This window comes from Camellia sinensis, chromosome 7, assembly GCF_055761805.1.
Source record: "Camellia sinensis isolate YWXY chromosome 7, ASM5576180v1, whole genome shotgun sequence".
Taxonomy (NCBI): domain Eukaryota; kingdom Viridiplantae; phylum Streptophyta; class Magnoliopsida; order Ericales; family Theaceae; genus Camellia; species Camellia sinensis.
Window position 1 is genome coordinate 104,513,170 of NC_138967.1, and position 16,334 is coordinate 104,529,503.

At 33.5% G+C, this 16,334-nt stretch overlaps 1 protein-coding gene across 1 annotated transcript; it reads right to left on the bottom strand.

The window, feature by feature from the left end:
• Positions 1–258: 258 nt before the first annotated feature.
• LOC114315842 (uncharacterized) lies at positions 259–8,301 on the bottom strand. The gene is made up of 3 exons (XM_028262447.2): positions 7,817–8,301; positions 2,594–2,881; positions 259–1,701 (listed from the first exon to the last, which is right to left on the bottom strand). The coding sequence occupies exons 1-3, from the start codon at positions 7,967–7,969 to the stop codon at positions 535–537; spliced, it is 1,608 nt and encodes a 535-aa protein (XP_028118248.2). The 5' UTR covers positions 7,970–8,301; the 3' UTR covers positions 259–534.
• Positions 8,302–16,334: the final 8,033 nt, after the last annotated feature.

Consider the following 16,334-nt stretch of genomic DNA (forward strand, 5'->3'; position numbering starts at 1 on the left):
TATCAGCTCTCTACAAAAACCAAATCCGAACCGTTCAATATGTAATGCTCAACTGCTTTAAACACCATTAAAGCAGTAGATTTAAATGAACGAATCAATCAAAATAAGGATTTTGTTTACTCACAACAAAATTATTTTTGGTAGTGGGCATCTAAAGGCGCAAGAGGTCAGGAGTTCAAGCACAGGAAGCGACTACATACTATCACCAAAAAAATTAACGTCACATGTTTATAGGTAAAGTGCTCGATGACAATGCAATTTGAAAGAAAATGACAGTTGCCTAATAGCAACAATAGAAATCACAACGTGTCTTGCTATTGCAAAATATAAAACATGGTATATAACAACTGACGACAAAAGTATTGGAATGAAATAACAAGCATACAATGATCCTCATCCCTCTCAATCCATATACACCAAACCTGGCAAGTGCAAATCACAACAGTTTTTATTTGACAATGCGATAACTAAAACCACGCAATGTTTGTTTTTCCTGGAAATGGATGATGATTTGGAGCATGGAACAATTGGGGTTTACCCAGACCATCCTCTCTGAGAACCCCCAGCAGAAGAATGCCCATTTAACCTGTCAAGCACGGTATTGAAGTCAACAGGTTGGCCACTCTCCTCTAGCCTCTGAATCACGCTGGCCACATGATCACCCCTGTAACCCATGCTCACCAATTTATCAATCAGTTCATTGTAGGGATGGTTGCGCATGAATTGAGGTGGACGACCCATAAGATTAGGGCCAGCATTTGGCTGTGGACCCTGAAGTGGAACACTTGTCGGAGGATAGCCACTGCCTTGAGGAAAATGCGGGGGTTGTTGAGAAGGGGGAGGAGGATGTGCCCTTCCAGCTTCTCCTTCATACATCATATAAGCATTCCCCGGAGAGAGGGTAGGGTGGGGTCCAGAAGTCGTGTATCCATCGTTGGGCTGTACTCCAAAACTGCTCTTGAGCTGCTGAGGTGGAGGCTGCTGTTGCTGCTGCTGAACTGTTCTACCGGGCCCACCGTATCCGTAAGGCATTGGTTCGACATGGCTTCCTGAATAGGACACTTGCATTGGCATGCTGTTTGGGAGCGTCTCTGGTGGGGACGGGTTTGCAGGTTGACTTGGTAGGTAAGGAGGGTATGTTGTTGACATGGGCCTAATCTGGGGTTGTTGCATAGATGACTGTGGTGGTGGTGTCACCTGCTGGGCCCACTGCTGCTGATACTGAGGTAACTGGTGCACCTGTGGTGCCTGATTCACTTGAGTTTGTGCTGGCTGCGGTGCTACCCTTGACATGTCCTGCATTTGGGGAGTTCGATATGGAGAATCGGATGGTAGATATTGAGTCTGAGATAGCTGGGCGGGACCCGGTGGATTTTGAATCTGGGCTGAAGGTAAATAATATGCCTGTGATTGGCTCACACTCTGTGGTGGAGGTGGTGGCATAGGCTGCTGTTGCTCCACAGGTCTGGTCGGGAGTGGTGGCTGTGGGGCAACTTGATGGGGTAGGGCAAGAGCTAATTGCATGTCTGGTGTGTTATCAGTCCTTTTGGGATCAGAAGCTGGTGGTGTAGCCCTGTCCTCGTTCTGCTGGGAGTGGCTCGCAGAAGAGGATTCTTTTTGCGCAAGCTGAAGCTTGGCAAGTTCTTTCTGTGCTTCAGCAAGTTCTTGCTTGTCTCTTAGGATCTGCACTGACCTGTGGACCTGCAGTGCACACCATACAAAGGGTATACTGATTGCTTCAATCACTTGCAGAAGTGAACAAACGTAAGATAAATGCACATGTTGAAATAGAAACATATAACAAAAGCAAGTCAAGAAGGATCAGTGCAGGTGAAAGTACAATTATACACAGCAGAGCAGGCCCTCTTCGTATCACCATACTTGTATTGCACCAGGCTCAGAAACAAAGGCTTTCCATTTGTTCTACCAAAAACAGAAGAGGATGACAAATAAAAAGACTCCCCACTGTTTTATTTTTAAAATATATAAAAGCCTCCTACTATCATGTGCCTTCAAATCCCAGAAAACTACTGCAAACAGTACAAGAGCACTTGTTAAATCAAGAAAATGGAGGTTCCAATTTTTAAAGATACATTTATGGCATCCCCTATGTTCGACCTCAAACCCAAGATATCCTGCAATTGAGATACAAGTAGCTGCTTCTATCCTTCCACTCAGTTATTTCCAAGACTTTTGAGAAATGCAGATAGAGATTTAGAAACTCTATCACAAAACTAATTTACCAATGCCAAACAGCATGCATATTAAGGCTCGAGCATCAATTCATCACCTCCAGGAAGTGTTTTCCTAGTGTTGCCTGAATATATCATTGCCACGGTAGTTCCTTAATGCTGTATTTAGTTGGGGGATTTGGAAAAGGAAAGGGAAAAAGTGTGTAAAACTATGTGAAATGTAAGTATATTTTATTCACATTTCACCTACATTTTCCATTTCCCTTTCCAAATCTCCCAACCAAACACAGTCTAAAGGGCCAAATTTTATTTCTACCAATAACAATAAAAATCAATGCATGATCTAGAAAAAAAAGGGGAGGAAAAAAAAAAAAAGTGTATTTGTGGAAAGTTGAACTCACCTCTTGGAGATGCTTGTCAAGAGATTTAAGCTTGAGATCCGCCTCCCCATGATCACGCACTAAATCAGAACGCATTTCTCCTATGGATTTATCAAGATTGTAGCAATACAATTCCAACTGCGACAGACGTGAACTAATTCCTTCAAGAAAGCGCATGAGATTGTCAGTATATTTCTTCATGGACTTTTCAACGGTAGAGATCACTTCTTCGTTAAAAGAATCCCCTGGTGGATTATAGGCAGGAGCAGGGAACATTGATGATCTTGCCATCCTGCTTTTGTGGAATTCCTGCTCAAATAAAAAAACGTAGCATTGTCAAGCTGCCAAATACAATTGAAATTCCATATAAACAAAAAAAAACAACAATATTTGTGATGTCAATGGCATTGATAATGAATTGAAAACAGGAAAAGATGTAGAAAAATACAGGAAAATATGTAGAAAAATACATGAAGAAAGTAAATTGCTTTGACATCTGGAAATGACTTCTGTTTAGTTCCCAACAATTTTGGAATGAGGGAAAGACCTTTCTAGCAAAATATGAGCTTTCTGAAATTCTAAAAGAGTATCATGCTGGTTTTAATATCCTCGCTAAACAACTAATTTGCCTGATGAACTGACAACTGTACCAGGAATGGAGATTCATATGGCAAATTAGGAAATCACAATCCTGGAAAGAAATCAAAGCAATTAAAAGGCTACAAATATTTTGAACATCAAAGAAATGACAAAATATGTGATTTTAGGTTAGCCATAAATTAGCAGTTGGTATCTTGGTCCTAACAACTACACTAATCTTCATATACGGCAGCATAACTTTTGCTGCCTCGAGTACAGGTGAAATATCCAAACAAAGTTCAATGAGTTGTCCCACAAAAGCAAAGATTTAACTTCTTAATACATCAATAGACTAGATTTTTTCATTCACCTAAACAAATTTAGGACTACCTTGAGAAATAAAGCCTCCCCCTCACAAGGGTAGATTAAAGCACTAAACAAGGATCTGCACCCAAATGGGTTATCAGGGTCAGGATTATATTGACGGCATGTGATATTTTGCAAGTAGTGGGTAATTTTGCAAGGATTGTCTTTGAATACAAATCCAATGAAAAGTTCAAATGTCTAAGGGTAGAGTCAATGAAGTTTGGTTCCAATTAAAACTTTCATGAATCAATTCTTACAGTTCGTCCGTATTGGGTGATTTGGGAAGGGGAAAAAAAAAGAAAAAGAAATGCATTTTTCTCACCTGTTTGTATTAGTAAAAGGACTGAAATGGGAATAAATAAAAAGAAATCCATTTCTCTCACAACCGTTATTTTGACCCCTCCAAAAGTGGAGAGATTGGGAGAGAGAAGAAACTAACAAATTATAATTTTTTATAATACCAAAATTGTCCCTTTAGATATAGAAGAAATAAAAAAAAGACACCTATAAAAGGTTATTTTGGTAATATAACATCAAATAATTTGTTATCTTTTCTTTTATGTAGTTTAACCAAGCAAGACAGTAGAGAAATCATTATCATTATCATTTCTTTTCTTTTCTTTTCTCTCCTTTTATCCAAACAAGAGGGAGAGAAACACAATCTTTTCTCTTCTCTACTAAGTTCCCAAACAAAGTGTTAAAAGAGTTGTAAGCCAAGAGGACAAAAACAAAATAAAATAAAACATAGGTAATAGTTTAAGATAATTGTTCGGTGCTCTCTCCAAATCCACATTAAACTAGAGAATAAAAGAAACAACGTGAATACACAACTACATGCATAGACCACAACCGATAAAGATTATAAAATTAAGTGGGACGTCCATTTATATATTATTATCTAAAGGATATATTATTATCTAAAGGACTCATTTGGTACCAAACCAGAACTACTAAACAAAGAGTTAATTAGAGCCCAATCACTCGTCCGACAAAAAAATAAGAACCCAATCACTCTAATAGTGTAGGCAAATCACCCTATCATAGTCATAGTTATCAAATCAAAAGTCGTATTGTGAATCAAAATCCTAATTTTACAAATCGTGAATTGAATCAAATCGAGACTAGTAAGATTCAACATAAACTACAAAAAAATGATGTTATTATGAAATAAAATAAAACAAATTAGTTTTGACACATATTATACAATTTTATATATGGACAAGATTATCTCGTCTCTAAGTTAAATCAAGTCTATCGATCTGTGTAAAAATCAAATATGAAACTTTATAAGTGGAAAGACATTTGCCTTCATCCCAAGAGATGTAGGTCCAAATCTTAATCAGAATAAATTCTTTAAAAATCATAGTCATCCAAAAAATTACCTAGAAACCTAGGGTAAAATAAGAAAAGAGACTGGGTAGAAACCCTTTACTTTAAACATAAAAAAGTGGCTTGTATACTTAATGTTCAAAAACAGGAGGGAAAAAAAAAGAGTAGTGAAATTGTTGAGTCCAACTGATTTGATCTGTATTAAATTAAACTATATTTATTTTACCAAAATAACAATAGAAAATTTATAAGTACAAGATATTTTAGCCTCGAACATTTTTAGAATATCTATTTTGACATTTTTTCTCATAAAAATAAGAAAAATGGTTAAAAACATGTTAATCATTTTCATACTAAACACTTTTAGCAGTTGTATTCGAGAATTTTCACAAAAAGAGGTAAAAAAAGGGTTCGAAATGTGTCAAATCCAACAATTTTAATAATCACATGAATCATGAATTGAACCGCGAATCCACCACTAATTCGATTAATCTATTCATGAATCGTGAATCGAAATATCACTACAAGAAATTAAGGTTTTAGAAATAAAAATTTAGGGAAAATCATTTTTTAGGGACGATATTTTTGTTACCAAAAGTGTTGTTATTTTATTTTTAGCAACAAAATTGGATATTTACTGATGAATTATTAACCTTTTGGGATCCCGAGTTTTGTCTCAAAAAGTAAACCTTTTTGGAACCAAGTTATTTTCTCTCTAAAAGTGCATTTATTAGTGACATTTTCAAAATTGTCCCTAAAAGTTTATTTTTTGACTTTCTAGGGACAATCTTTTAGGGATTGTCCTCACGGCAACTGAAATTAGTCCCTAAATATTTTTTGCAACAAAATTTATACTTTTGAGACAAAAAAAACCTGTCTCTAAAACTCTTATATGTTGTAGTGTATCATGAATGCTATGATCCTACTTTTTAGCAGAAAGTAGAGTTTATCTAAACTGTTAACTTAGCATTTCTAGATAAGGGATGTCAATTTGCTCTGCCCCTGCCCCTAGTATGATCCTCTCTCCGCCCTACGCGGGTTTTCCCCGTCGGATAAGAAAATGGAGATGGGAGGAGGCTTGCTTCCCCTACCCTAATTATATTACTTAAATACTTTTATACGTGTATATATATAATTTATTTCATTTGTTGAATATAATAAGATAAAAATACCAAAAATATTAACACATCATATCATCTTTAATATTTTAAACTACCAGAACTCATCAATTGTTGTCCCTTATATGCCGAATCATCTCTCAGATTAGTATCATCCTATCCTAAAGGTGAGAAAATAATCCAATACCTCCCCAGAGCCTCCTTAAATTTCCCACCCGTCAAGGGACATGATGGGGCAATACACCACAAACCTAGCCCCACCCTACATTACCCCATTGCCATTTCTTGTCAAGATGTCTCCCCAGTCTTCCCCAGTGAATCTATGGTATATTTAAACCTATGAGAGTCCAATATTTAAGCCTAAGTGGGTTTTCCCCATCGGATAAGAAAATGGAGATGGGAGGAGGCTTGCTTCCCCTACCTTAATTATATTACTTAAATACTTTTATGTGTGTATATATATAATTTATTTCATTTGTTGAATATAATAAGATAAAAGTACCAAAAATATTAACACATCATATCATCTTTAATATTTTAAACTTCTAGAACTCATCAATTGTTGTCCCCCATATGCCCAATCATCTCTCAGATTAGTATCGCGCTATCCTAAAGGTGAGAAGATACTCCAATACCTCCCTAGAGCCTCCTTATTTTTTCCCACCCGTCAAGGAACATGATGGGGCAATACACCACAAACCTAGCCCCACCCTACATTACCCCATTGCCATTTCTTGTCGAGATGTCTCCCTAGTCTTCCCTAGTGAATCTATGGCATATTTAAACCTATGAGTGTCCAATATAATTGCTAAAATGTTAAGTCACAATGTGAAATATACCAGAAGGGAGGAGCAATACAAATACAGCGCAAGAAAATGTTTAATCCAGAATCTTATAAAAGAGGGCTTCTACATTCAAAATTCCAAGTAATTCCTATACAAAAAGGAGATCTAGCCATTCAAAGGAGGCCTAATAGCATACATATGTAATCAGATGCCATTCACCTTGTTCCAAAGGAAAAGAATCTGTAGGATTGCTTTGAATTATGTTCTAACCAATTTTAAGATCAACAAACCTTTCAATGATAGAAGTATATCACATGTGACATAACAATATCTACTTTATCTTACCATCTTCACCTCCATTACCTTGTAAGCCTGTGTCATTCTTTCTTCTTGTAACCACTTCAGTTCATCTAAATACTATAAATGCAAGGTTCATGTTTTCTCCAATTTCAATACAATACCTGTCCATATATTCATCAATTCATCCATGTAACTTAAGGGTGAAAGAATACCAAATTTCATCCACTCAAACACAGCTCCGATCGATACAAAACCCATTTTCCATGGGATGGTGTTGGAAACATATAATTTTTTTTCTTTAACAAGAGCTTTTGCAATTAAAGTAAATAAAACAGAAGGTTTAATTTCTTCAATCGACAAGCAACTCGATCACAGCCATACATGCTCTCTTCCTCACTGGGCTGCATCAACACCTATCCCTTGACTCTAATTCTCATGAATCGGCTAGAACCTCTATTCGGCACGAAAACTGGACCACCATGGCATGTGACGCATACCCCAAGGCATAAAGCAGAAGTTCAAACCCTAAAACCTCGAACTTGCAATCACAGAAATAAAAGCTCCCGACAACTAAAACATTTAATTCTCATTCCAATTAGGGTAACAGAGACTCCTCATAACTTCAAATTATTCAACAAAGCGAACAACACAAATTTCACATAACTGATTCATATTTTACAAAAATTAAGCATTTCAAAACCCTAAACGCACAATCACACAATTCGACTAGAAATGAAACCAGTAGCTACTATATTAAGTAACCATACCTTGGCGGAATTGGAACCGATTACGGGATCGGAGTGAGTGCCATTAGAGCTGTCCTGATTGCCGTAGTCCTCGTACGAGCAGAGAATATCATCGGTGGCGAAATCGAACCCTTTTGAAGCAGAGTTGTTATGGCCCGACGATCCAGAAGCCATGGGCAGAGATCGAAGGTTTGAGCTTCGTCCGAGGAGATCGAAGGGGAGCGAGAGAGAGATAGATCTAGGGTTTGCAGAGAGAAGGAAGAAAAGGTTGGTTTCTAGAGAGAGAGAGAGAGAGAGAGAGAGAGAGTTGCTTGGGTAATAAGTCTGCAAAATCAAATTTTGATTTCACACAAAAACAATGTGCTGGGAAACGTTTAAAATGAATGAATGAGGAGGCGATTGGACTCGTCAGATAAGGATAATAATCTGATGATGACTCATCAATCCTCAACCGACTTTACGTATTATATTCTTATATTCTTTGCGAAAAAATTTACAATGTCCATCTTTTTACAATGTCCATCTTTTTAAATAATTTATATTATAAAAAAATTATCATTTTTATTATGAATATTATAATTGTTTGTAATGTGTATTATGACATGTATCTTAAAATTAAGAATAATAATATTATGATATTTGTAATTTTTATTATGATATTATGAGATTTTGTTATGAATTTTTTTAATAAAAAAATTATAATATTTTAAACTTAAATTATAATATTTTGTGAAAAAATTATAAAAAACATCCTATATACACCTTCTAAAGGTACACATCATAATTCTTTGCTGAGATGTTCATTATAATGTAGGGAAAATTACATATATCCCCTCGAGATTTAGCAGGATTATAGATATTTTCCTGAGGTTTGAGAAATTACAAATACCCCCTGAAGGTACTATTTGCACAACAAATTAGGAGGTAAATTGTTATGAAATTATAAACTTCAGGGGGCAATTTGTTATGAAAATATAAATCTCAGGAGGGTATCTGTAATTTCCGAAACTTCAGAGGGTATCTGTAATTTAGCTAAATCTCAATGGAGGTATATGTAATTTGCCATATAATGTACTAAATGATGTTGGTTTTTGTGCAGACACAGAAAAATTATTGCCTTTGGTTTAGTTTTAGGTTTGTTTGGTTTAGTTTTAAAATTATAATTTGAGTGTGAAAAAAATTTATTTGGTTATGAATTTTAAAAAAAATTTTGAAAGGAGTTTTGAATTTTTTTTTAATTTTGAATTTTGAATTTTGAAAAGAGTTTTGAATTGTATTTTGAATTTTAAGTTTTTGAATTTTGAGTTATATTTTAAATTTTTTGGATTTATTTTTTTAAAATATTAAAAAATGTTTAAGAAAATTTTATTTTTCATTTTAAATATATAATTTTTATTTAAATATTTTAATTTTAAATATTTTATTTTATTTTGTAAATATTTTAATTTTAAATTTTAATATTTTAAACTCAAAACACAACTCCACACTAAAATCGTAACAAAAAACATAACTCAAAACTCAATTTTAAAATTATTTTCAAAACTCATAACCAAACACATAACTCGAAACTGCACATTACTTTCAAAACTCTACACTCAAATTATAACCAACACATAAGCAAAAAATTAAAATATTTAAAAATATATTTATAAAATAAGTAAAATATTTAAAATCAGAAATAAAAATATTTTTAATTTTTTTAATATTAAAAAAATTTGCAGCACATAAATATATGAAATATGATGCACATTAAAATAAATAAATATTTAAAATATAAAATATTTACTCTAAAAAAATAAAATTAAGAAAAATTTTAAATATTTAAAAAAAATAAAATTCAAAAAATTTCAAAATACAACTCAAAACTCTTTTCAAAACTTAAAACCAAATAAATTTTCTCTTTGCAAAACTCAATTCAAAACTAATAACTCAAAACACGACTTCACAATCAAATCATGACTCTAAAATTAATTTTAAAAAATAAAATAAAAAATATTTTTTGAATTTATTCTTTTAAAATAGAGTTTTGAAAAAGTTTTGAATTGAGTTTTGAGTTGTGTGTTTGGTTATGAGTTTTGAAATTAATTTTTGAATTGAGTTTTGAGTAATTTTAAGTTGTTTGTTTGGTTATGAATTTTGAAAAGTGATTTAAAAATTTTGCCTTTGGAATCACACAACCTATGTATTTATTGATGATGAAATCTAGTAAAGAATATAATCAGCATCATCACGCGATTGCCATCTTAACTTATAGGGGTGTAGTTTATTTATAATATTCAGTGACTTATCTATCAAGTAGTTTGAATGTTACAGAAATTCTATCCCAATCAATCTCCAATTGTTTAGGACTTTTATATCAATAAGCTTGTAACTCTTGATGAGTTTTGCATAGGGAGCTTTTTTGATAAATTCTCCTTCTAAAAATTTTATTCTATCCAAACCATATTGTTTTTTACTATTCCATTAGGTCCTATTTGAGGTAAGAAGACCAAAACACCCTCAATCTTTTCTATCCCCTATCAATGTTGATATTTAATGTTGATTGTCATTATATTTTGATAGTTCTCATGCATCAAGATGTTGACTATCATTATATTCATATTAATTTGAAATGAAATTTTGTCATTGTGTTGTCAATTACATAATGTGAATATTCACATCATGTAATTGAAATGAATATTCACATAATTATATTCACATTAATTTAAAATGAATTTTTGCCATTGTATTATTAATTACATGATGTGAATATTCATATTAAAACATACAAATGTGAACGTTCACATCACTATGTTAGATGAGATTGAATGTTCACATTACTACATGTTATGAATAAGAATGTGTTGTCGATTAAAAATATAATGAACGTTATTTTAATGTGTTGTCAATTAAAAATAAGAAGGTTCACATGTTGTGAACGTTCACAGCACTACATTGGATGAGAGAGAATTTTTCGGAAATGTGTTGTGAACGTTCACATTAAATGAGAGAGAATGTTCACATTATTTTTAATGTGTTGCCAATTAAAAATATATTCCCATTATATAATAATATAAAATAATAACATGAATATTATTTAATTTGTGTATGAAATTTCTTATGCCTTGATCCTTTCCCTTCTCTCTTCCTCCAAAATTAAATATCAATATTAAATATAAGGGCATAAGAGTCTAAGAAAATAATATAAATCAAGAAAAAATACTTTATGGAATAAAATTATAAATACATGGGACTAAAGGGGTTAAAAAATTCCTTTAGGGACTTATTGAGTTAGAATACTTCTAAATGAGATTTATCAATAAAAAACTCTTTTGCATAACATAAAACATTAATGCAATATTTGATAATGATTTGACAATTATAATACACATGATAATTTCATAGGGGGATTTGGTCAAAACTCCATCATAATAAAACTTTAATACGTTTAGAATAAGCATAAAAAGTTTTCGTTGAAAAGTCCAACACATACAATTATTATCAAATTATTAAACTTTAAAATAATATAACTTTTGATGTAGATGTCGGTTTTTAATAAAATTAGTATTTTTAAAATTCTCTCATCAAGATCTATCAAATAAGATCCATGTTAACTATGAAATTATTAAAAAAATAAAATAAAATAAAATTATGATCGTCGAAATTGATGTAAACACTAACAGTAAAATATTACTCTATTTAACAGTAACATGTTACTCTCTCTCACTGTGACATGTTATCCTGTTTAACAGTTACTTTGGTTAACAATAACATGTTACATTGTCTTGCAGTAATGTTATTCTGGCAATATTGTTCAAAAAAAAAAAAAAGAGATATTTTATTTTGTCCTTACTCAATTATGTGTTTTCTCCTTAAGGGGTTCATGAAACAAAACAAATTGGGCTGTCGTTTTTACCAAACAAGGGTCCAATGGAGGGGTTTTAACTAAATTTCCCTAATTCTCATAAATCCACCACGTGGCAATGTCGAAACCCATATAATTCTTGTGATTATTTTTATTTCCTTTTAATTGCCTCCAAACTTTCATTCTCTTTGAACCCAGTGAAGGAGTGGAAACTTTCTGTTGTTCTGATAACAATAGCTGTGCAATATTGCTTAGCTAGAACCATACATGGATGCTAAGGCTTATTCTAAGCTTTCTGTTGTTCTGATAAAAATAGCTATGTAATATTACCCAGCTAGAACCATACATGGGTGCTAGGGCTTATTCTAAAATGCCTAACCTTGTTAGGACTTATTCTAAAAATGCCTAGCCTTGTTAGGACTTATTCTGAAAATGCCTAACCTTGTTAAGACTTATTCATAGAATGTCTAATCTTAGAGCATCTCCAACGGTAATAGGCATTTTACCTATCTAAATATTACTATAAAGTATATATTTTATTTTGCCTATCAATTATTTCATATTTCTACTCCAACCATGCTCTTTATTTTAGCTATTCATCTAAATACTATTAATTTTATAAAATGCCACATCAGCAACAAAGATGGAGGGAAATGATCCTAATGATTAAATATATTTTGCCTAGTCTTGAAGGCTAGCTACATGTAGCTAGTGAATATGAGTTGAGCTAAAATGCCTAATCGTATGCCTAGTGCATTGGAGTTGAAAAAAATAAGTTATACTAGGCATTTTGACTAACAAGCATGATATGCCTAGTGGGTTGGAGATGCTCTTAGGACTTATTGTAAAGAGTGCCTAGCCAAGTTAGGAATTACCAAAATGCCAACTTGCTTCTTGGTGAACAAAATTTGCTATGTAAGGAATCTCACTGTTGAACAAACCACCAACTTGCTTTTTGCCGAGCAAAGCCCGCTCGATAAGGAATGCCAAAGTTGGACAAACCACCAACTTACTTTGCCGAGCAAAAGCTAGTTGGGCAAAAACCTTCTAGCTTACTTCACCAAGCAAAACTTGCTCAACGAAGATTTTCGAAGTTCGAAAAACCCTCCAATTTACTTCGTTGAGCAAAACCCACTCGACAAAAATTTTTGAAGTTGAAAAAATCCTCTAACTTACTTTGTCGAGCAAAATCCGCTTGACAAAGATTTTCGAAATTAGACAATCCTCTCAACCTACTTTCCTAAGCAAAATGCTGCTCGCCAAATATTTTCAAAGTTGGACAAATATTCGAACCTACTGTGCCGAGTAAAATGCCATTTGCCACAGATTTTCAAAGTTAGACAAACCTCCTAACCTACTTTGTCGAGCAAAATGTCGCTTGTGGGATGCCTCTGGGGTTACCAAGCCACCCAACAGTTCAAACTCCCAATCTCCTGATTTAATCTCACTAGTGCAATGTGAAACAAAAGATGAGAGTCTAAATCCAACAACTTTTGTAAGAAAACCATTTTATTGCAAAGATTTGTTGAAAATGGATTACATCACCAAATTTTAGAGTTGCTACCTAATTTTTTGGAAAAATTAGGAAACTCGTGACTCGTGTTAAAAGCTAGTGTTTATCATAATCAAAGTGTCTCGGCTCGGAAGCTCAGGTATGAGAGGAGAAGGTCATTAATTAAGCAACCCCACTTAGCCGATCAAAAAATCGACCTCTACTGAGCCATGATGTAGTTTTTATAATTGATATATATATATATATATATATTCATGTTTTGGTTATTATTAATATGAACATTACTATCCGAGGCAATCAAATATAGATTGTATCACCTATTTTGGCTATATTTTGATTTCATGCATTTTTGAAAGCCTTTTTGTACAAATTTAGAAGCATAAGAATCAATTACATTCCAACATAAGCAGCACAACCTTCATCCACTAGCATTCATATAGATATTTCAATTAAGCATTTAGTCTCATGGTATAGCAATGCACATGATAGAGGACATATACACAATATGCTAAAGCAAACAAATATTCACCTAGTACTCCGAGAGAAGCTGAAAGAATAGTTTAGTATATGCATGATCCTATATACAAATAATTAATGTAACACATACATGACATGCATCTATAGGTTCGGATGCTAAGATATAACATGGGTATCATCTTAAGACATGGGATGGCACATATATTCAACTTAGAAATGATAAACTCCACAAATGCAAATGAATTGGATCCGAATGCATGAAAAATGGATGCAATACATGAGCATGATAAATAAGACATGATGCTATACAAAAAATGCATAAATAAAAGGGTTAGAAAGACGTAGGGTTAGAAGACTACTATAACGATTCGAATGTGAGAGAGAGAGAGAGAGAGAGAGAGAGAGAGAGAGAGAGAGAGATTATTATAACACTTTGAATAAATAATAAAAGAAAAGAAGGGAGACTGAAAACGTTATTACAACATTGAATTAATCCAACCAAATTACTGCTGAATCTAACAAATCATAATAAACAAGGCAAATAAATCATCCAGCAGCTCTAGAACCACCTAGGAGAGCATTTCCCAGAAGTTGTTTGCTCTGTTCTTGGGAGAATCATCTGGCCAAACACAAAATGGGCAAGTCGAATAGGAAATAGGTCGGCTGAAACTCTTCTTTAGGTTGAGACTTAGGTTAGTGCAGAAATTCCAGAATAAAAGCTAAGAACATCTTCTAAGGGGTGCTCATCCTTTCTACCTCCTCTACTCAAAAGAATCACTTAAGGAAGAGGTAGATTGGTCTCAATCTTTAACAATAGCATAAACAAATATATACAACATATATTTTGCAACAAATTGACAAATTAAGAGGATCAAAACAAAAATAAATTCAAACATAAGAAATATATGGGAACCTACATCATCTCTTTGTGAATAAGGGCAGGTTAGTACCCAAATCCATACTATTAATTGGAGAGAATAGATTAATGCACATAATTTCTTAGTGGAAGCTTTGCTTTAAAAGTTATAGATTCATGAAAAATCCATTGAAAACTCTTCTTCTATTCATGGAACAAGGGTGTTTCCACCATTTTTCATGTTTACAAATGATTGAGAAGAGAGAGTTCAATGCCTTTTGACATAAAACCTCTTATTTTACTTCCAAAATACTTAATATAATGAAAGAACACAACTTTTTCAACACCAAATCCCACGGATCATTCAAGCAATCCTATGAAACAATCCCTAGCACTCATTGACTTTGAGTGAAGAGTTGAGACACATGGATCAAGGCTCCTAGAAGACAAAATATGTGAAGAGAAAGTGTGTAACAATAAGAAAAACTACTCTACATATTAAACTTATGAATAGATGGCTAATTTCTACTCCTAATCACATCCACAAGGTTCCAAAAGATGCAACTAGGGGTGTTCACTATTCAGATTTGGACGGTTTGCGAATCGGTTTGGACTCGCCCACATCTATACGGTTTAGGAAAAAGACAACCCGCAGCTGCCTGCAGTGCAGTTTGCAATTTGTACGGATAGGGTTCGCGGATGTGCGGGCGGTTGTAGGCGGTTTGCAAATTGAATTTTTTTAAAAAAAAATTTATTTTTGAGCCTTATCTTTTTTCCCATTTTGTAAATATTTATTTTGAGCCATTTTCTCCCCATTTTCTAAAATGCTCCAACATTAATAACTAATGAATTAAAACTTATAAAATTAAAAACATAACAAAATCAATTCGTAACACAAACAAATCATTCAAAATCTTAAATCAAATCATAAACTAATACAAGCACATATTTCAAAATCCTAAACTAGAACCCCATATTCATTAAGGAATTTAAAATTCCAAATCACACTCCATTCGGGACAAGTTCAATTATGTAACAATAATAATATGATCAGTATTTATTCAGTTTCAGTTGATATAATATTATTAGCAAATGTAATGTTAGAGTGAGTTCAAAGAATAAAGGGTGTTTTGTTTTGGGCAAAAATATCTAGGTGGGATATAGGAATGAAATCAACGGTTACGATATAATAAAAATTAAAATTAAAAAAAAAAGTGTGGGCAGGTTCTTGCGGGTGTGGGTTAAACCCGCAACCCGCAACCCGCAAACATGCCATATTTCAAACCGCATCTACCCATTTTGTATTTGTGAAACCGCCCATTTGTATGCGGGTTGGGCGATTTTTAAGCATCGGATAAACCGTTGCCCACTCCTAGATGCAACAAAAAGAAGTTTTAGCTAGGGAAAGCAAGAAATGAAAGAAAGACTATTAATTTAAAAGATGTGTGGCTAATTTCTACCCCCTCCACATCCATGAGGACTTGTTACATATTGACAACAATTATATAATGAAGAACAAGGTCAGAAATAAAGGAAAGGAGAAGAATTGGTAGTCAAAAGTTCAATAATCTCATATCTTAAAGAGTGTAACATGCCCGGGGGTACTCGCGTGCATTAAACAGTTTGGACCCTCGATCTCTTTAATTTAGTCTCACGAGTGCAGTGTGAAACATAGATGAGAATCCAAATCCGGCAACTTTTATAGAAAATCCATTTTATTGCAAAACCTTTTCCTGAAATGGACTGCATCACTAGATCAAAGAGTCGCCACCTAATATTTTGGAAAATTAGGAAACCTGTGACTTGTGCCAAGGCCACTGTCCGTCGTAACCAAAGATATCTCGGTTCA

Coding starts and splice junctions, on each gene's coding strand:
- LOC114315842 (XM_028262447.2), bottom strand. CDS start 7,969: ATGGCTTCTGGATCGTCGGGCCATAACAACTCTGCTTCAAAAGGGTTC. Junction 2,882..7,816: donor TCGGTTCCAATTCCGCCAAG/GTATGGTTACTT, acceptor TTATTTGAGCAG/GAATTCCACAAAAGCAGGAT. Junction 1,702..2,593: donor TTGACAAGCATCTCCAAGAG/GTGAGTTCAACT, acceptor TGTGCACTGCAG/GTCCACAGGTCAGTGCAGAT.